At 36.9% G+C, this 22149-nt stretch overlaps 1 protein-coding gene across 4 annotated transcripts in view; it reads left to right on the top strand.

Annotated features, from left to right (window-relative positions):
• Nucleotides 1-22149, top strand: part of znf407 (zinc finger protein 407) — a 252048-nt gene that overhangs the window by 7227 nt on the left and 222672 nt on the right. For all 4 annotated transcript variants that reach the window (XM_002941882.5, XM_012965376.3, XM_004915265.4 and 1 more), the window contains exon 3: nt 18912-19026. In XM_002941882.5, the coding sequence (XP_002941928.2) occupies nt 18912-19026 (115 nt within the window). The remainder of the gene's footprint in view (nt 1-18911; nt 19027-22149) is intronic.

The raw sequence follows: 22149 nt of genomic DNA, 5'->3' as shown, positions 1-22149 counted from the left end.
TGGTCAGGTAAAGAAAAACACAATTTGAAGTCTGACACTATAAGTACATATGTATACAAAGAATTTAGGATAGTTAACAGTGCAATATGTAGGCAATCTCTATCACACACTGGTAGTCATAAAAAAACAAATCAACCTCAAATAAGAGGTTCAGCAGTGTTTTCCATGGTACTAGAAGTTTTGTGTGTTAAACAACATAGGCATAATGACTACCATTTTGGGTTTTCACATAAGACTACCCACTGTATTGAATGAAATTAAATGTCTTATAATCCTTTCTACCATTCACATCAATTGTAAATGGAAACCTAGGATTTATGTTACTGGCACTTTGTAATCTTTTTGCTGACATTTAAAAACTTGAGGTGACATATGCCCAACTATGCAACTCAATGTAAAATAGTTTAGACTGCTCAAATGTTTCATGTTACATTATTTATTGCTTTTCCATTTCATATTGTCAACAGTTATTTAGTACTGATAACATGTAAATGTATTTGTCCTGTATCAAAAAATAAAGCTTTTGCTGTTTTGCCCAGACCTACCCAGACAGAACTGCAGAGGAGGCTCCTATTACAAATTTATTATATTTACACTGAACAGCTGCTAATTTCATGAAATCTAAAAGAAAAAATATTGTAATTTGCAAAAGTGCTCAGAAATTTCACATTGTTTTGTGGATGAGTATATGCCCCATTTAAACTAATTTTGGGAAAGGAAGTTGAGTACCAAGTAAACTGTTTTCTGGTATTTATCGAATAATGATGTGGCAAAAGAAATCGCAAGAACACATTTTCCCACAAAGAATTGTGAGCAAAATGTAAATGCCTTCATCTGGAGTTGAAGGTTTCTGTGTGAGACCGAAACGTTGAGTAATAAACCTTTCTATTTTTGCATTTATATTTTGCTCACAATTCTTAAATCCTAGGAGTGCTGTCCTTGTTCCATTGCATTTTTTTGTACTAGCACCCAGGTTTTGTTGCTGCAAATGGTGTGCACCCTATGGACTATTATATATATATATGTATATATGTGTATATATATATATATATATATATATATATATATATATATATATATATATATATATATATATATACATATATAATCTCACCGAAAATACTGCACACTCCATTAATGTCCACTTCAATTTATTACATTATAAAAATACAGCACATCTACATTTCGGTCCTAGTCTAGGACCTTAATCAAGATGTTACACACAATAATATATATACCGTAAATATATAATATATATAAATATTTATCCCCCCCCCCCCCCCATGACAATTTCTTGTCACCTAAAACCTGTCAAGATGGCATAGAAATGAATGGGAAGTGTATTTTCAGCTTTCAACAAAGTTGAAAATACAAACAATTCCCCTCTTTTATGCCATTGGGGATTTTTGAAAATAAATGGAAAAGTCTGATTTTTTATTTTGCCCATGACTTGCTGATGTGATTAGCCCATTTTCATAAATATGCTCAAAATCACAGATTAGCTTTGACTACTTATGATACCCCATGGTGTAGTCATGCTACCTCTATATTAGCAAAGTCCAATCAGTGGCAGTGCCATTGACTATAGCGCCATTCCAAGCCATTGATTGTTTAAGGATGCTGGCAATTGCAGATGCACAGCCCTATTCTAAATAGTTATGGGGCTATTCTGTTGTTTTTTTAATTCATTTAGGAAACCATTTAATACCAACTTCAGTCTTTTGCCTAGCTTTCAGTGAAAGATTAACTATAAAACACGATTTTTATTTGCAGTCAATTAAACAGAAGTCAGTTCTGCCATCCTACCTCCAGGCTCTGTTGAGCTCTGTCTTGACTTGAAGTTGAACAGCTTCTGAGTGACAGCACTTGGGGGCAGTTGTTTTAGACCAAAGGACAAATGTAAATGGTGCTTCAGCTTATAAGAACATTGCCCCGTCCCCCATGGCGATAAATAAAGCAGGAAGCTGTTGCCCAGGGATATATTTATGTAAATATGTATATTCTTATATACACATGTACATGAATATTCCTGGTTATAAGGGTTCTCTAATAAAAGAGTTCAATCAAAAATATTTATTAACAAAAGCTAATATCTACAGAAATAACAAACATACAAAATACAAAACAACGCTAAAACTAAATACGTTCTATAACTGATATTTAGAAAGATAATTATAAAGGTGGATATGTTACATAGAATCCCACTGCCTCATCCTTCCATTGAGTCAGGCATATGTGTCCTCACTCCAGGAACACACTACCTAAAACCTAACCTGTGCTATTTAGCTAGAGGTTGGTCATAGTTGATGTGGCATTTTCTGATTGGTCAGTGCCCATAAGGTTAATTTTAGGGAGTTGGCTATGGATTCCTGAGGCAGGCTGGACAATGGAAGTTGAGAAAATGCAACTGGAGAGAAAAGGGATTGAGTTTCCAACTACCCTTGGTCAAATAGGAGGATGTGTTAAGTTTGCTTGCATCTGTTGGAACCTGATTGTATCGATTATGTACATTACCAACATTCTTAAATACATCAATTATAATTTATATATATATAAAATACACATATATTCTATTTAATAGAGATATGACTCAAGCAAGTCAGAATCTGCTCAGCTTCAAGCAGTGCTGGAGACCAACACAGATTAGTAATGGGTGGGCAGGGGCACCAGGGTTTATGTAGGCATAGTAACATGTTCCTGTTAGAGTTGGAACATGTCACTATAACATTAAGTTAACATTTCTTCATAAAATATAGTATTGGTTTATGTGTTACAGATCAATACCTAGCACTTCTGTTTATATGGTATATTTAAGTTTCCCTAAACAATACTCGCACTCCCAGACCCCAGGCCAAAGCCTGCCCTTTGTGTGCTAGATTTCCTCTGCAAAGTGAGCCAGTGCCGGGTCAAGGCCAGGGTAAATAATGAGGTTATAGCAGCCCTTTGAAGAGAATATGTTTTATTTCTATACATTTAGAAGTTGTTGGCCATTGAAAACTGTATTTAAGTACATTAAATTCCTGAAGTACTGTGAATACCATAACCAATTATGGTATTCCATTTAAATTTCTAATTTTATATTATCATTTTAAAAGCATCCTGCACCTCCTTTAGTTTTTTTCTGTCATGAATTATTTTTATTTAACCCTTTTCCCTTTTTTCAGTGTACCTTTTATTTACTCTTTAAACACTTTAATGCAATATTAAAACTAGGTTACTGTTAAATTCAGTATAAAAGCCCTTAATATGCCCTCATAAGGTAGCTGAAACGAAAGAAAATGAAAGGGAAGATGCTAATGGAGTTCTTTTTAGAATTCTTTATGCCACTGTCTGGTCAAGACATGTTGCTTATAATTGATGTGTCCATTACTTGAATTCTCTTGTAATTATAGTCAATAAGTCTTGTAAATGTGTTAAAGCTCACTAAAAGCATACAAATTCAAGAACAGAGTAAGGCTAATAATTTAAAATAATCAATGTAGGCATTTCAGCACTTAATTTCCCTTGTGTGTTGATAGCTGATCATTCTTAATCCATTAAGATTTATTTAGTCGTTTACAATGCAAAATAGGTTTGCACTGGTCACTTGTGCCATTTGAAAATGTCCACCAGGTTAAGTGCAGAATGTAGTCCATTATTCTTTCTTGACTATATGTATTAATTGCATTTAAAATCAAGTTAATGTGGATGTGAAAGTGAGGTAACTATCAATATATGACAAAGCAACCTTACTTATATAAGTTACATCATCGATTGTAACATTTAGTAAAAGTTAGCATACTTTTTTAGCATCGTTTATAGGTCCCTTTTTCAATTTTTTGTTAATTGTATTGAAATGGCACATTGACTCACAACTGGCTAGTTTTTTTCTCAAGAGTGTATAGGAAGAAAAAAGAGTAATTAACATGTGCAAGAGCACCAACATAAAGTAACGTTACATGTGCTGGGATGATTAAGTCATTTAATTAAAGTTTATTACACATGGTTGCCATGTACATTTTTTTTTTTTTTTTTTAATATATTTTATTTAGCCTTGAAAAATCCGTACTCTGTACAAATTGAAACAAAGCAAATACAAGACTTAGGGGGGATTTTTTGTGGTTTTATGTTTATTTATTTATTTTTTTTAACTACAACTAAACTCATTTCCAACTTTTTCATGTTGATGTACAAAAGCCAGGTCCAAAAAACCTTAAAACCGCTAAAGCAAAAAAGATCTTGCAGTTACATAATTAAGTTGGGTTGAAAAAAATCCATCAAATTCAAAAAGGAGATCTGCCATTGACATCTACATGAACTCGAATGGTTTTAGACACTGAATTTTTGCATTTGGAGTTGTTGTGGTTTGTCGCATAAAAAAAACTCAACAAAATCACGTTTTTTTTACACAACAAAATCGTTTTGGCTTGGGCTTAAAAAAAACAAACAAAAAACATGAGTTTGTAAATGCCTTCCTTAGTATATTTTTAAAATTTGCATTAATTGGGACCTCTTACTTAGAATTCTCGGTATATGGGGTCTTTCCATAATTTGATTTTCCATACCTCAAGTATACTAAAAAATCACTTTGGCATTAAACCATCAAAACCCAGTGGGATTGTTTTGCCTCTAATAAGGATGAATTATATCTTAGTTAGTATCACTTACAAGGTACTGTTTTTTATCACAGAAAAAATAATTTATTTCATTGAAATGCAGTATGTTGTACGTGAAATTAGGAACTTACTGGATAACTGGTTTCCAGATAAAGCATCCCATACCTGTACAATGTAATAATATTCTAAAATATGTAATTGTGCCCCCAGCTATCCATAGGTATGGAATAAGCATATTAGTAAGGCCTAATGATTAACTACTATTGATGAGCAAATTTTTTCACCAGGCATGGATTCACCCCGAAAAAATTTTCAGCAAAACAGGACAGAGTCGCTCATCACTACTAACTAAATAATCAAATAATTCAGAACAATTACCTTGTAAATGAGAGTAACTAAGGTACATATATCCATATTGGTAGCAAAGCAATTCTATTGGGTTTATTTAAAGGAGAAGGAAAGTGATTTTGGCATTTTACTGCCAATAGATTTGCCATATTAGTGACACCTAGAACACTATATTTATTCTGCAGAAAGCTTTACCATACCTAAAGCTTCCTCTGTTTATCTGTTTAAGATAACAGATGCCATTTTAGCTTGGTCTTGGTAACTTCCTGCTGCAGCTCTAGCCGTTGGTAGCATAGATCACACATTCTGATAGGAGGACGGATTGACTTCATATGAATTCTTATGGGAGGGGGGGAGCAGGAGAAGGGAGAGAGCTGCATAGACTATGGCCCCTGGAATGAAGTATTTTTGGAAATACTTTTTTTTTTTCAATATACCGAAGAACATGTTTACAAATAGGAGACGAAAAAACCCTGTTCCTTTTGATAGAGGACTCAGTGCAGCTTTTCTGCTTATGGCTGTGTTTACAGAGACCTTTCTGATAAAGCTTACTTAGTTTTTACCTTTCCTTCTTCTTTAATGTATACATTAATTTTTAGTCCCCTTACGTTATGGTGGGCCAAATTACAGATAGATTATTTAGCGGGAAACTCCCAGTTCCCAAGCTCCCAGATAATAGATCCTATACCTGTACTGTATCTGCAAACCAGTCAGAAATGATAAATTGATTGTTTAAATAGGGCTGTATGGGCGATAACATGTTGGCTGTGGCGCAAAGATATCAACCCCATTAGTTCTGTACAGCAGTGGCTAATAGTGTTCAGTGACCTTACATGGCTCTGCAACAAGCTCTTATGTTGACAACTAGTGAATGTGTGTGTTTAATTTAAAATTGTTTGTGAGACAAAATATTTTTATGTCTCATTGGGTAGATGAAAGTTTTGTGCCCATTACCACCCCTCTACTTTAGTAAATGGTGGGGATCATTAATTGTTACCTGCTTATACAATACCTTTAAAATGAACAATAAAAACATTAAAGCCAAACTTAAAATGTTAATTTCATTTTCTTATACACTTGGTGGCAGACTGAACAATTGTGAATTACAGGGTGAAAAAAATGCATCAAAACTCTCTTCCACTACCTCCTTTTTTTTTTTAATTTTGTGCACTAGGATATTAAAGAAAAAAGTCATACACATTAGGCACAGTCATGTAATGTAGCGGAAAAAGAGTACTACGTGAAAATTGTGTTGTTCCATGAATTTTCAATCAAAATCTTGACTATTTTAATAAACTGGGAGAAAAAAATAAAACAAGGTTGCTTGAAATATTCAGAAAAAAATTTCCTTTGATTTCTGTAGAAAGTAGAACTAACCCCCCCCCCCAGACAAAATCCACTGCCCTCCATTGTGCCCCTACCCACCCCCTCCCCACAGGGTCTATTTCAATGAAAAGTGTCTCTGTAAAGGTGACCTATAGAAGCAGAATAGTGCAGCAGAGCTAGCAGGCGCCATCTTCTGTCTCTTCGGATCAGCTTGACAACACGGAGCTTGCTGGTACATGCGCAGTTGAAGGTTATCATAGAGTATCTCTAACTGTGCATGCGCCAGCGAGATGCGTTTTGCAGAAGTGAGCTGAAGAAAACACATAGCGACAGAAGATGGCGCCAGCTAGCTGCACTGCACTATTCTACTTCTATAGGTCACCTTACAGAAACACTTTTCATTGAAATAGACTGTGTGGGGAGGGGGCTCAATGGATTGAGGCTTTTGTCTTTGGGGGAGGTTAGTTCTCCTTTAACTGCCGGCAGCAAGGGCTTGTCTTAAGCATTCACTCCAACTCATCTTAATATCGCTGAGTTTGTGCAAGGTTGAAGGTCACCAAAAAATAAGTTAAAAAGAAAAAACGTTAAACGTTAAAACTGTCGCTACGTATATAATGTAATAGATCCTACTTAATGATTATGTAAGTGCCAATTTATTTTATCTGTTTTTTCTTTTGTTTATTTGTGTTTGTTTGTAAAATGCAAATTAAAAACCTTTAAAAAAAAAAAAAACAGTCCTCCAGCAGAAGGCTAGTTTTTATTCAAGAGATAATTCCATGCTGTCTTAACAGGCCCAAACTTTCCAGATTTGGAAACTGTTTATGATTTCCCTACAGTGAACTATTTATGATATGATATGCAAAGAAAGGCTTGAGAAAAGGCAAGAGAAGGCCCGAAACGTTGCCCGGTCTTTGACCAGAACAAAAGTTCACCTTTTTTCACCTTTGCAAATGGAAGTGCCGCAGCATCATTCTATATGTTACCCCTGGCAAGGTTCCCAGCTGCTTGAGCACCCATCCAGCAAGGATAAGCTAATGTGGTTTTTGCTCTCTTGATTACTAAAACTATTTATGATCATGACTATTGGAATTAAAAGTGACCTAAATTATTAGACTTCATTGGAACTTCTTTCTTGGGGATCTATCCAGTTAGTTGCAAAATCAGCTGGCCTTTTAAGCACATATTAAAATACACAACAGTCTAGAAATGTTAATTTGTCATATTATTATATTATTATTCTAACCGTTTCATTGTTGAATCTTTTTGGTTTTCTTGTATATGTAAATGAGACTCTCTATTTAGACAAATATTTTTTATTCAAAAAAGTACCATAAGCCAGTATATTAGTACCTTAGTATATGTGATGATAATAACAGCCATCTTTTCAAAAAGTAGTCCAAGAGGTTAGTTCTCTCTGAGAATATCATGGTGGCTGATATGTAATACAGGTCAACAAGATACTGCTCTTGATTTAATTAAATGACAAGGGGCCCTAGCAGACACACAGAGAAGTGACAGGCTGACCTTACCACAATAGGTTTTACAGCAAGCGTTTGACATGGAAGTATGTCTGCCATTGCTTTGTGCAGGTCAGCTAGGCTGCTTTTTATTTAATAACAACAGGAGTAGTGTCATAGGGTGTATAGTCTGCTATTGGCCATCGCTAGATGGCAGTTGTGGACAATAAGACCTGTGTGCCACTAGCCTATGTTGTTTAACCTATGGAAGTTTGGTGTGTTTTCCACTACCTGCCACAGGTTAATACTTTGTTTTGTGCCCAAGTTGTTGATGACTGTAATTTTGATTGTATTTGCTTAACATGCTTGGCATTCTCCAAGTTTAAACCGGTTAGGAAGATTTTCCCTTTTATATTATTTGCATTAGCTTTTCATGAAGCACAATGACAATTTAGAATGTCACCAGTTTAATGATTAATTTAGTTTTTATCTGCAGCATTTAAATAAACTGGAGTTTCTCTATGTGATTCATGGGATGCGATTGCTGTTAGCTGCAGTCTCAACCTGCTTTTGACATTTAAACATATAAAGCTGACTAGATATAACCATTCAGGTGCTAAATATATTTTACATCTACTTCTGCCGGTAGAAATGGAAGTATAAAGAGATCTGGCTTCATTGTCATTGAACTGTGAAATATTCAACCTTGTCTGCCCGTGCTTAGCAGTGTTGACTTTTTTATTTCTTTTGGAAGATTAAAATTAAATGCTTCATTTTTTGTCAGCTTTTGGGAATTACATTGAAATTTAAGACTCAGATTTTACTTGGAGGATATTCTTATTTCCAAGGGCATAGTACAAATTACTACTGATCATGTATGATTGAGTATAGATTGTCACCTCACACCTGCTAAATATTCTCTCTCATATGTACTTCCACAGTGTCAAAAGGGGAATTCATAAAATGGTTCCAACTTCTTTAGGAGGTTTTGTTAGATGTTACACTTTTAACTGACCAGGATGAACTAAGCAATACTTGTTTAACGTAGGCTATAGATAATACAGTGTGACAAATACCCATAAAAGGGAAACCTGTATAAACACTAACTCAGCTTCCAAAAATAGATATAACTTTTTTTTTTACACTAACACAAACCTTATTCCATACTCCTAAGAACAATTTCCAACCACATCCTTCTTTACTCTCATAATGTAATGCTACCCCTTCATCACTTTGTTCCATTGTGAAGTTTTCAATTGTTGGACTTTCTGCTTTCTATGGTGGGTTGTGCCCAGATTCTTTAGAAAGCAGAGGCACTTCACTTCCATAATTCATCACTTTAGCAGGATCTTGACAAACTGGCATGTGGCACATGGCATTCAATGTTGTAAGGTCATTCACCTGGGGTGTAAAATATGCAAGCTACATGTATCCTTAATGAGAATGCATTAGGCAAATCCATAAGGGAGAAGGACCTTGGAGTCCTTGTAGATAATAAACTTGGCTGAACAAGCAATGCTAGTCAGCAGCTGCAAGGGCAAACAAGTTTTTAAGCTGTATTAAAAGGGGCATTTCGTGGGAGTAGAGGGTTATTCTTCCTGGTAAGGAAGGTTATTCTTCTAGGCCCCATCTAGAATCTGGCACGCAGTTTTGGTCTCCAGTGCTCAAACCAGATATTATTAAATTAGGGAGACTCCAATTATCTTTTTGCTCTGTATGTTGGTATACAGGTATGGGATCCATTATCCGGAAACCCGTTATCCAGAAAGCTCCGAATTACGGAAAGCCTGTCTCCCATAGACATTTTAATCTTTTTTCTCTGTAGTAATAAAACAGTACTTTGTACTTGATCCCAACTAAGATATAATTAATCCTTATTGGATGCAAAACAATCCTATCGGGTTTAATGTTTTATTGATTTTTTGTATACTTAAAGGAGAATGCAAGTCAAAATTTAAAAAGCATACTGCCCAATAGCCCTCCTATTGTTTAGTAAAAACACCACACTTTTGGCTCACCTAATCAAATATTTACTCTACACACTTACTTCACATTTTCTATAACAGACAGCCATCTCTAAAAAGGTATTCTCCCTTCCTTTCCCTCCTTGCTTCATACTGCACATGTGTTTCATTCCCTCTCCCCATCCCCTCTGGCAGATCTGCTTCTGATTGGCTGGCGGGCATGTGTAGCGCAGAACAGGAGACAGGATCAAGTTACACACATGCTCAGAGGATAGGAAGGCTGCCGCTGGCAGCCTACAGGAAGGGAAGAGAGATTTCAGTGATGTCACTGTAGTCTTCACACTGCTGTAGGCTGCCAGCACCATATCTCAGAGAAGCAAGCAGGGATCTGGGAATTTAGATATGCAGTAAGTACTTAAAAAGAATGCCTTAAGACTTAATTTTTATTTATATTAACCTTTCATTGTCCTTTAAGGTATGGAGATCCAAATTACGGAAAGACCCCTTATCCGGAATACCCTTGGGTCCGAGCATTCTGGATAACAGGTCCTATACCTGTATTATGAACTCGGGGAATGTGTTGTGTAAGAAATTTATATAACTACCCCAGATGTGCAGGCCAGTTAATGTTTATGATTTGCTCTTTGTTTATTTACAGTGGAGGAAATAATTATTTGACCCCTCACTGATTTTGTAAGTTTGTCCAATGACAAAGAAATGAAAAGTCTCAGAACAGTATCATTTCAATGGTAGGTTTATTTTAACAGTGGCAGATAGCACATCAAAAGGAAAATCGAAAAAATAACTTTAAATAAAAGATAGCAACTGATTTGCATTTCATTGAGTGAAATAAGTTTTTGAACCCCTACCAACCATTAAGAGTTCTGGCTCCCACAGAGTGGTTAGACACTTCTACAAAATTAGTCAACCTCATTAAGGACACCTGTCTTAACTAGTCACCTGTATAAAAGACACCTGTCCACAGAATCAATCAATCAAGCAGACTCCAAACTCTCCAACATGGGAAAGACCAAAGAGCTGTCCAAGGATGTCAGAGACAAAATTGTAGACCTGCACAAGGCTGGAATGGGCTACAAAACCATTAGCAAGAAGCTGGGAGAGAAGGTGACAACTGTTGGTGCGATTGTTCGAAAATGGAAGGAGCACAAAATGACCATCAATCGACCTCGCTCTGGGGCTCCACGCAAGATCTCACCTCGTGGGGTGTCAATGATTCTGAGAAAGGTGAAAAAGCATCCTAGAACTACACGGGAGGAGTTAGTTAATGACCTCAAATTAGCAGGGACCACAGTCACCAAGAAAACCATTGGAAACACATTACACCGCAATGGATTAAAATCCTGCAGGGCTCGCAAGGTCCCCCTGCTCAAGAAGGCACATGTGCAGGCCCGTCTGAAGTTTGCCAATGAACACCTGAATGATTCTGTGAGTGACTGGGAGAAGGTGCTGTGGTCTGATGAGACCAAAATAGAGCTCTTTGGCATTAACTCAACTCGCTGTGTTTGGAGGAAGAAAAATGTTGCCTATGACCCCCAAAACACCGTCCCCACCGTCAAGCATGGGGGTGGAAACATTTTGCTTTGGGGGTGTTTTTCTGCTAAGGGCACAGGACAACTTATTCGCATTAACTGGAAAATGGACGGAGCCATGTATCGTGAAATCCTGAACGACAACCTCCTTCCCTCTGCCAGGAAACTGAAAATGGGTCGTGGATGGGTGTTCCAGCACGACAATGACCCAAAACATACAGCAAAGGCAACAAAGGAGTGGCTCAAGAAGAAGCACATTAAGGTCATGGAGTGGCCTAGTCAGTCTCCGGACCTTAATCCAATAGAAAACCTATGGAGGGAGCTCAAGCTCAGAGTTGCACAGAGACAGCCTCGAAACCTTAGGGATTTAGAGATGATCTGCAAAGAGGAGTGGACCAACATTCCTCCTAAAATATGCGCAAACTTGGTCATCAATTACAAGAAATGTTTGACCTCTGTGCTTGCAAACAAGGGTTTTTCCACTAAGTATTGTCTTTTTTTGTTAGAGGGTTCAAAAACTTATTTCACTCAATGAAATGCAAATCAGTTGCTATCTTTTATTTAAAGTTATTTTTTCGATTTTCCTTTTGATGTGCTATCTGCCACTGTTAAAATAAACCTACCATTGAAATTATACTGTTCTGAGACTTTTCATTTCTTTGTCATTGGACAAACTTACAAAATCAGTGAGGGGTCAAATAATTATTTCCTCCACTGTATGTGAGATATTGGAGGGGATATAGCTAATTTGGCTGGGGTATGTGTTCCTTTTTGATTCAGTGTTTTCCATTGTTGTACTCTATTAATGAAGCCATACAGTGGTGTGAAAAACTATTTGCCCCCTTCCTGATTTCTTATTCTTTTGCATGTTTGTCACACAAAATGTTTCTGATCATCAAACACATTTAACTATTAGTCAAAGATAACACAAGTAAACACAAAATGCAGTTTTTAAATGAGGGTTTTTATTATTTAGGGAGAAAAAAAATCCAAACCTACATGGCCCTGTGTGAAAAAGTAATTGCCCCCTGAACCTAATAACTGGTTGGGCCACCCTTAGCAGCAATAACTGCAATCAAGCGTTTGCGATAACTTGCAACGAGTCTTTTACAGCGCTCTGGAGGAATTTTGGCCCACTCATCTTTGCAGAATTGTTGTAATTCAGCTTTATTTGAGGGTTTTCTAGCATGAACCGCCTTTTTAAGGTCATGCCACAACATCTCAATAGGATTCAGGTCAGGACTTTGACTAGGCCACTCCAAAGTCTTCATTTTGTTTTTCTTCAGCCATTCAGAGGTGGATTTGCTGGTTTGTTTTGGGTCATTGTCCTGCTGCAGCACCCAAGATCGCTTCAGCTTGAGTTGACGAACAGATGGCCGGACATTCTCCTTCAGGATTTTTTGGTAGACAGTAGAATTCATGGTTCCACCTATCACAGCAAGCCTTCCAGGTCCTGAAGCAGCAAAACAACCCCAGACCATCACACTACCGCCACCATATTTTACTGTTGGTATGATGTTCTTTTTCTGAAATGCTGTGTTACTTTTACGCCAGATGTAACGGGACACGCACCTTCCAAAAAGTTCAACTTTTGTCTCGTCGGTCCACAAGATATTTTCCCAAAAGTCTTGGCAATCATTGACATGTTTTTTTAGCAAAATTGAGACGAGCCATAATGTTCTTTTTGCTTCAAAGTGGTTTGCGCCTTGGAAATCTGCCATGCAGGCCATTTTTGCCCAGTCTCTTTCTTATGGTGGAGTCGTGAACACTGACCTTAATTGAGGCAAGTGAGGCCTGCAGTTCTTTAGATGTTGTCCTGGGGTCTTTTGTGGCCTCTCGGATGAGTTGTCTCTGCGCTCTTGGGGTAATTTTGGTCGGCCGGCCACTCCTGGGAAGGTTCACCACTGTTCCATGTTTTTGCCATTTGTGGATAATGGCTCTCACTGTGGTTCGCTGGAGTCCCAAAGCTTTAGAAATGGCTTTATAACCTTTACCAGACTGATAGCTCTCAATTACTTTTGTTCTCATTTGTTCCTGAATTTCTTTGGATCTTGGCATGATGTCTAGCTTTTGAGGTGCTTTTGGTCTACTTCTCTGTGTCAGGTAGCTCCTATTTAAGTGATTTCTTGATTGAAACAGGTGTGGCAGTAATCAGGCCTGGGGGTGACTACAGAAATTGATATTGAAATTGAAAATTGAAATTGATAAACCACAGTTAAGTTATTTTTTACAAGGGGGGCAATCACTTTTTCACACAGGGCCATGTAGATTTGGAGTTTTTTTTCTCCCTTAATAACGTAAACCTTCATTTAAAAACTGCATTTTGTGTTCAATTATGTTATCTTTGACTAATAGTTAATGGTTTTTGATGAGCAGAAACATTTAAGTGTGACAAACATGCAAAAGAATAAGAAATCAAATAGTTTTTCACACCACTGTATGTAAAGTGGAATAAGAGATTTTGAAAAGTGATCATATTACTAAAACTACATGGTAAACTAAATATTTGTGGTATCAAATTATTTAGGGCATATTGGATATTTTGTTCTACAGGATTTTTTTTGTCTTTTTTTTTTTTTTTGTTTCCAAGAGCTTGTAAGAGATATGAATCTTTGACTTTAATGTTAAATAACATAAAAGTTTTCCTGAATTCATTTTACTGCAAATGGTAGCAGCATTGGTATAATGTTAGTTGTTTTTGACTGCCTACTTTTACAATACATAGGTTTTTTTCAGATGGGTAGGGTTTTTTCGTCTAAAACATAAGACAAACAGCCCCATTATAAATTATGTAAATCTTTGGATGACCTCATTGAAAATACCTCCTGTATCATATATCTAAAATAAGTTTGTTTCAGAAAATTTCATGTATTGTTTTATATTACTTAATATTTTTAATATGTTTCTATATTTATATCCCAATATTCATCAATTGTTTTGGGGAATACAAAAAGCAATGTATTGCTATCCTTAGTAACACAGACTTACCTTGTTAGCCAGTCAGAAACAGCTTGGAAAAGGAACTGGGTTGCCTTGAAAGCTTGCTATAATTATCTAATAAAGGTATCACCTTAACATCACTTTTGATATTTTACATTTCAAAAGTGATGATGTACTTAGTTATTCAAGGTTATAAGAAATAGCTGCCAGGCAACCCATTTATAGAAAGAGAGTTTGTACTTGCCACGCAAAGCAAAGAATCTACAAAACAGCTGTCACTGAAGAGTTAAAGTTACTACTATAACTATCTCTTGTCAGTGATGGTCCCTTCCTCTCTTATATAGTGGGGTTGGGGGTTGGGCTAATGCCATTGATTGACTGGGATCCTAAATTGAGTTGTGTAAAACTGAGAAGGATAGGACCAACAGTGTCTATATTTAAGCCTCTACTGGACCTTGGAGAGAACTTTAGTTTATTTGTGTTTAATCCATCCTGAGCTACAAACTCATCATGTCCCCTTTAATTCCTCAGGCTGTCAGTAACTGAGTTCATCTGTGATTGATGTGGTTTTAAGTCCTGCTATGTTGTTGTTATATTCAGGGTTTAGTAAATGCTTATATAAGCACCTATTAGTCTTTTTTAGCAGTTGTGCCCAGTGGATCTAATAAAAGATTCCATGTACAAGGCCATAACAAAAGAAGATGTAACCTGTTATTTCTTTTTTTTTTCTTTTTTTAAAGTTCTTCGTCTAGGTTATATTTATGTATAAGCACAAATCAGAATTGTACATGTGGATACTAATGATATCAGGATATATTGCTTCATAAGATTTTTTATTTAATTATTTTTATTAGCTCTTGCAGAGATACCATAAGTAAGCATATTATTACTGAAAGGGCCCAGTATTTAGCTTGTGCATTGCTGTGTTTTTCAAGACTGTACCATAACAAAAAAATAAATAGCCGCTCCAGCTGTTCCACACCCTCCTCACTTCCACTGCTGCTGGTTTGACCCCATCTTTCTAGTGCTGCCTTGGCGGTGCTCCAGCTGTAATTCAGTACTGGACAAGGAATATCCGCATCACAGGGGCGTTCCGCTTTGAACAATACGGCTGGCAGTGAAAGAGTTAAAGGTGACCTGTATCCCCAAGATAGGGTTTTTGCTAAGTCAGTAGGGGTTGGTTGGGTCTACCCAGTCTCAAAGGCCCTCATTCTAACAACCTATGCCTGCTACTGTGGGTCAGCGCTGCATGTTTTTGAGGGGCTTTTGGATCTTGGGAAGGTGGTGGAAGATGCATGTGACAGGGCTACACCTGCCAATGACATCCCTGCCCCTGCCATCAACCACCCCAAACCCTGTGCCAAAATTAACAAGTCCCGCCAGTTCTAAAATAAGCTGTAAGAGGATTACTTGCAAGTTTGTGATAATGGTTGCTATCATATAATTGTCTTCTCGCTTCAAAAACAGTCTAGTCTAGAATGACTAGACAACCTCCTTTGTCAGCCTGCCTTATAGTATTCTTTTTTTTTTTTTTTTTTAATTCTCATCTAGCTTAAATGTTGGCATTACATACATTTCTTTGTTTATTCTCTCTTTTTAGCTAAATTGACTAAATCTCTTTTAACTAAATCTTGAAAAACATCTGCATATTGGTATTCTACAAGATAAAACTGAAACCCTTTAAATCTAAGGGGCACATTTACTAACCCACGAACGGGCCGAATGCGTCCGATTGCGTTTTTTTCGTAATGATCGGTAATTTTGCGATTTTTTCGGCGTCTTTACGATTTTTGCGTAAAAACGCAAGTTTTTCGGCGTCTTTACGATTTTTGCGTAAAAACGCGAGTTTTTCGTAGCCATTCCGAAAGTTGCGCAAAGTCGCGATTTTTTCGTAGCGTTAAAACTTGCGCAAACGTCGCGCCTTTTAAGTTTTAACGCTACGAAAAAGGCGCGACTTTGTGCGCAAGTGTTAACGCTACGAAAAAATCGCGACTTTGCGCAACTTTCGTAATGGCTACGAAAAACTCGCGTTTTTACGCAAAAATCGTAAAGACGCTGAAAAAATCCCAAAAAATACGAAAAAATCGCAAAATGTTCGTTTCCAATCGGAATTTTTCCAATTCGGATTCGAAATCGTGTCTTAGTAAATCAGCCCCTAACACTTTTAACAACCCCCCCCCCCCCAGGTGATTGTAATCACTTACCTGATACTCCAGGCTGGTGCTCCTGTTAGCAGAAAATTGCACCAGCCTGGGATACATGCTAACAAGTGATCCTCTTTTTCTTTTCTTCTTTTATTATATCTATATTAAATTCTGGAGACTGATACTTGTGCAGTTGAGTGGATAAGCCATCTTTTTTTGTTAAAGGACATGTAAACCCTGCATTATCCTGCCATGTATATAAGTTGGGCACATCTTCCCCACCCAAACCGCACCATTTGTATTGCATGTATTCCCTCCGTTCACCAGCATCATCACATTTTCCTAAAACAAATAGTGGCTTTCACCCATCAACCATTTTGCCTCTTACACATCATCAGCAACATTTATATCTGCATTCAATAAAGATTGCAGGCCTACACAGGCAGGACTCTTGACCCCCTGGCCTAAGTTCTTAATGTTTTAGGTTTGGTTTGTTTTTTTGTTTTTTTTCTTTCATGTTTTGTGTCTTATCTTTCTTTATTTTTTTTATCTAGGTATCTCTAGAACTAGTGAACTTATTTTGTTTATCTTGTTAAAAAACATAAATGAAGAGTTAGCTGTTCACTGATTCAGTTTTTTTGTGGGGAGTTTACATGTCATTTAAAGTCTGGCTTTTTCACTGTATTGCACATGTGCAAGCGGCACCCAGAAGAAAGAGGATCATTAGCTCATAGGTACCCCAGGACGGTGCAGTTTTCTGTTAACAGGAGTACCGGCACAGGGTATTAGGTGATTACAATTAATGGGGGTGCCTAACATTTGGCACCCACAGTGATTGTACGTTTTCTTCTTATTTAAGGCTACTAAAAAATAATTTAAATTAAAAAAAAAAATAGGTTAAACTGGTTGGCCTCAAAAAAAGGGAGTAATTTTAAAACATTTGAATAATTTGATTGAAACTCTATGGGAGATAGCCTTCCTGTACGTTGGAGCTTTCTGGATAACAGGTTTACAGATAAAGGGTACTTGTGTTCTGTTGTACTAGTAAGCTGTTGCCAAAGTTGTGCTATTTGGTAACGCAGGCTACCTATATCAATATCTTGCTGGGAAGTAATGCCTCCTACTTATCCCTGCAGAGTTACTTTGTGCTGTTTTATTGGAACGAGACTTTTTTGTTATTTATTTTTTTACACATTATATATGTATATGTTTTTGAGAGGAACACTGTACTAAAGAAAATAGTTTGATAGGCAAAACTTTGCACTGCACTACTGTACCAGAAAGAAAGCTTCAAGACAAAATAAAGAAATAATTTGAAATAAAATGGTCAAATATGCCTCCAACTAAATATTTACTCTTAATTGAATTGAGCACTTGGCTGTAAAATCACTTCATTTTGCTCAGCCTTAAGCATGAGCATTAGATTGTGAATTGTTTTATACAGATCTGCAGAAAATGAATTGTTTCTTTGAAGGGTTCTTGCTGCAATAAAAATGTGACCAAGTCTTTAATGTATTGCTATTCATACTGTGAATCCGGTATATAACTTTTTGTTGCAGCTGTGTGACCAAACCTGAACTGCATTTAGTACTTATAAGGAAGACTAACATCTTATATACTACTGTTATTGTCCTTTAACATAAATTTGCTTGCTTATATTGTGGCCCTTACTAAGTCTTCCTCCCGAATTTGAGCTTCCAGACCAAGTGCTTGAGGTAAATTTTGAAGAAGCATTCTCCAGAGTTGCAGTTTGGTGCTATCACCTATAAAATTCATTGTTGGACATAGTTTGGAGTGAGTCTGTCTTTGGTTCTTCAGCCGGTAATCGACTTGCGCTATCACTGACTATATCTTGCGCTCTGGTCTCCTTGATGCCAAGATTTGTTTCAGTGTCCTCAGCAGAGATGTTTATGTGGATGCAGAGATTGACATCAGTGAAATATATCCTTATGTTGGTCACTCTGACATTACTTGGTAACAAATGTAAGGGTATATTTAAACCTTGTATGCGTTATATGCTTATATCGTAATTTTGATATGTAATCATCACTTCCATAAATAATAACTGTCACATAAAGTTCCAACTGGGAAACTTAACACTGACAACTAAAGCATAAAATTATGGGTGTATAACAGTCAGGAATGAATGTTTAAGAAATGAACCCATGAAGGCTTGTGATCTACACCCCCCTGTTATGCACCTGTAAATATCGACAAAACTAACATCTGTTGAGAGACTGCCATTTTATGTGTGCATGTGTGGTTTCAAAAGAACAAATGATTTGGGTGATGGTGACTGATGCCCATTGACCTGTAAAAGTGGAAACTTACCATATGTGGAGCATGTGGGAGCAAGTTACACTTATGTCTGGCTGTCCTCTCATGGGCTTGTTGGACAGAGATCAAACAACCTAAACAGCCAGCTTAAAATCACCTTGAAATCAATATTTTATAGCAAATTTTAGTCCTTAGTATCCACATGTCTTCCTGTTATCTGAAAGCAAACAGTAGGTGTAAATGTCAAATCAACAAGTTTTTAAATCAGTTATTATTTGTCATTCAAATTGTAATATTTGATATTCCTTAGGATCAAAGCCATTTAAGTGCAAGATATGTCACTTTGCGGCAGCTCAGCTGGGAGATGCCAGGAATCATGTGAAGAGACATCTCGGGATGAGGGAATACAAGTGTCATGTCTGTGGGTAAGTAAATTACACTTGGATCTGCTATAGATCATTCAGGGGAGAAAAGAATATAGAACATGTACATTCCAGTAGATTTCAAGCTGGATACACATGGTGCCTAAAATTATGCATGCATACCCTGCTTTTCATTGTTATGGTAAATTTCTTAAATACAGTTATGACATTTTTCTCCCACTCCTAATCTTGCTATGTGGATGAGCAATTGTGTAGGGCTGCAAGGTCAATCTGAACCTGTAATCTGTAAATTGCCTAAATTATAGGATGTTCATTCATATTGCCAGGGAGAGCTGTAAATTCTATTTAATGACATTGAAAATATATAATATAGACTGTACTGTGAATTTATTTGCTGTCCTGTTCTTTCGAAATCCTGCTTAAGAGTCAGTTGCTCTAATAACATTGCTGTTCTCTTTAAGACAATATGCAAAGTAAATCTTACACATTGGACATAAGGGTATAGTGTATACAAGCTTTATATGCATGCTTTATTCCAATTTTGTTTGCTCCTTAAAATGTGTTTTCCTTTCCTGCTTAATGTTTTTCCCCTCAGAAGTATAATTTGCAATGTTTAATTGTCCTTCAAATATGTTACATTTAATAGAAGGCACTGAAACTTTTTAATGTAGAACAAATTAATTTCAGGGAAATGGTTTAAAGGTTTTAAAATGCCATGGAATTATGGCATATCACAGGACATTCAAAGTTGGGTTTTAATGCCCTAGTTCTGATTAAAAATATATTTTAATGTTATTATGCCAAGGAAATTAACTGATATATGCATCATATAAAAACACTTTATTCAAACTTGTATAACCTGCTGGAGAGGTCCTTTGGCTAATGCATAAAGAGGCTCCGGTTCAATTATAGTTCGCACAATGCATGCATGATTGCAAGAGCTAATTTTCCATATAACATGCAGCCTGTAAGTTTTAGCGTTCAGCTAAAATACAAATTCATAGTATAAGGGTGCAATAAACAGCTATTTTCAGCATAATCCAAATATATAGGTCATGTATTGAAATTTCTCTCATTTCATGTAGCCTGTATCTTAGGGAGAATATATAAGAGTGGTTCTAAGGCCAGGGACACATGGTGTGTTTTCCCTGCTAATGTAGATACGCAAGTGGGGGAAATGTCTCTTCCACATACTTTCGTGTTCTTTTGGTTTACTTTACACTAGCAATGACAAGTGTTGGGGAAAACAATTCTGTGTTTGGGAAAAGACACTGTAAATACGATAAGCTTATTTCCTGTTACTAATACAGGTATGGAATCTGTTATCTGGAAACCCATTATCCAGAAAGTTCAGAATTTCAGGAAGGACATCTCCCATAAACTCCATTATAAGCAAATCTTATTTTTTTAAAGATCCCAACTGAGATATAATAAATCCTTATGGGGATCAGAACAATCCTATTGAGTTTAAATAATGTTTAAATGTTCTTTTATCAGACAGTTATCATAATTTACAGGAAAGACCCTTTATCTGGAAATACCAAGGCCATGAGCTTTCTGGATAACAGGTCCCAAACCTGTACTCAAAAGTTGAAGCTTAATTCTATGCAGTGCCCTATCATTGATAAACCATGTTAAGATGCCTTTGTTTAACTTAACAAGTGGTATGGCATACAATAAGAAAGCTGAAAGGGATATTGCAGCTAGGAGTAAAAAGAATCCAAAATTATTAAATGAGCTGAGCGCTGTGATTGCCAAACCTCTTCACTTAATTTTTCAGGATTCATTGAGGTCTGGCATGGTGCCAAGAGACTGGCGGATTGCTAATGTGGTGCCGTTATTTAAAAAGGGATCCCGTTCTCAGCCTGAAAACTATAGGCCTGTTAGTCTGACATCAGTAGTAGGAAAACTTTTGGAAGGGGTAATAAGGGATAGGGTACTTGAATACATTGCAGTTCACAATACTATTAGTTTGTGCCAGCATGGTTTTATGCGTAACAGATCTTGCCAGACTAATTTAGTTGCCTTTTATGAGGAGGTGAGTAGGAACCTTGATGCTGGAATGGCAGTTGATGTCATCTACTTGGACTTTGCTAAAGCGTTTGATACAGTACCTCACAGAAGGTTAATGATCAAATTAAGGAATATTGGCCTAGAACATAATATTTGTAATTGGATAGAGAACTGGCTGAAGGATAGAGTACAAAGAGTGGTTGTAAATGGAACATTTTCTAATTGGACCAGTGTGGTTAGTGGAGTACCGCAGGGGTCAGTCCTTGGGCCTTTGCTGTTTAACTTGTTTATTAATGACCTGGAGGTGGGCATAGACAGTACTGTTTCTATTTTTGCTGATGACACTAAATTGTGCAAAACTATAAGTTCCATGCAGGATGCTGCCGCTTTGCAGAGCGATTTGACAAAATTAGATAACTGGGCAGCAAACTGGAAAATGAGGTTCAATGTTGATAAGTGCAAAGTTATGCACTTTGGTAGAAATAATATAAACGCAAACTATCTACTGAATGGTAGTGTGTTGGGGGCATCCTTAATGGAGAAGGATCTAGGGGTTTTTGTTGATAACAAGTTGTCTAATGCCAGGCAGTGTCATTCTGTGGCTACTAAAGCAAATAAAGTGCTGTCTTGTATAAAAAAGGGCATTGACTCAAGGGATGAGAACATAATTTTGCCCCTTTATAGGTCCCTGGTAAGGCCTCACCTTGAGTATGCAGTGCAGTTTTGGGCTCCAGTCCTTAAGAAGGATATTAATGAGCTGGAGAGAGTACAGAGACGTGCAACTAAACTGGTTAAGGGGATGGAAGATTTAAACTATGAGGTGAGACTGTCGAGGTTGGGGTTGTTTTCTCTGGAAAAGAGGCGCTTGCGAGGGGACATGATTACTCTGTACAAGTACATTAGAGGGGATTATAGGCAGTTGGGGGATGTTCTTTTTTCCCATAAAAACAATCAACGCACCAGAGGTCACCCCTTTAGATTAGAGGAAAGGAGTTTCCATTTGAAGCAGCGTAGGTGGTTTTTCACGGTGAGGGCAGTGAGGTTATGGAATGCCCTTCCTAGTGATGTGGTAATGGCAGATTCTGTTAATGCCTTTAAGAGGGGCCTGGATGAGTTCTTGATCAATCAGAATATCCAAGGCTATTGTGATAC

Source organism: Xenopus tropicalis, chromosome 6 (assembly GCF_000004195.4).
Source record: "Xenopus tropicalis strain Nigerian chromosome 6, UCB_Xtro_10.0, whole genome shotgun sequence".
NCBI classification, from domain to species: Eukaryota; Metazoa; Chordata; class Amphibia; order Anura; family Pipidae; genus Xenopus; species Xenopus tropicalis.
The sequence above is the reverse complement of the archived record's forward strand: the minus strand, read 5'-3'. Positions and strand labels throughout refer to the sequence as shown.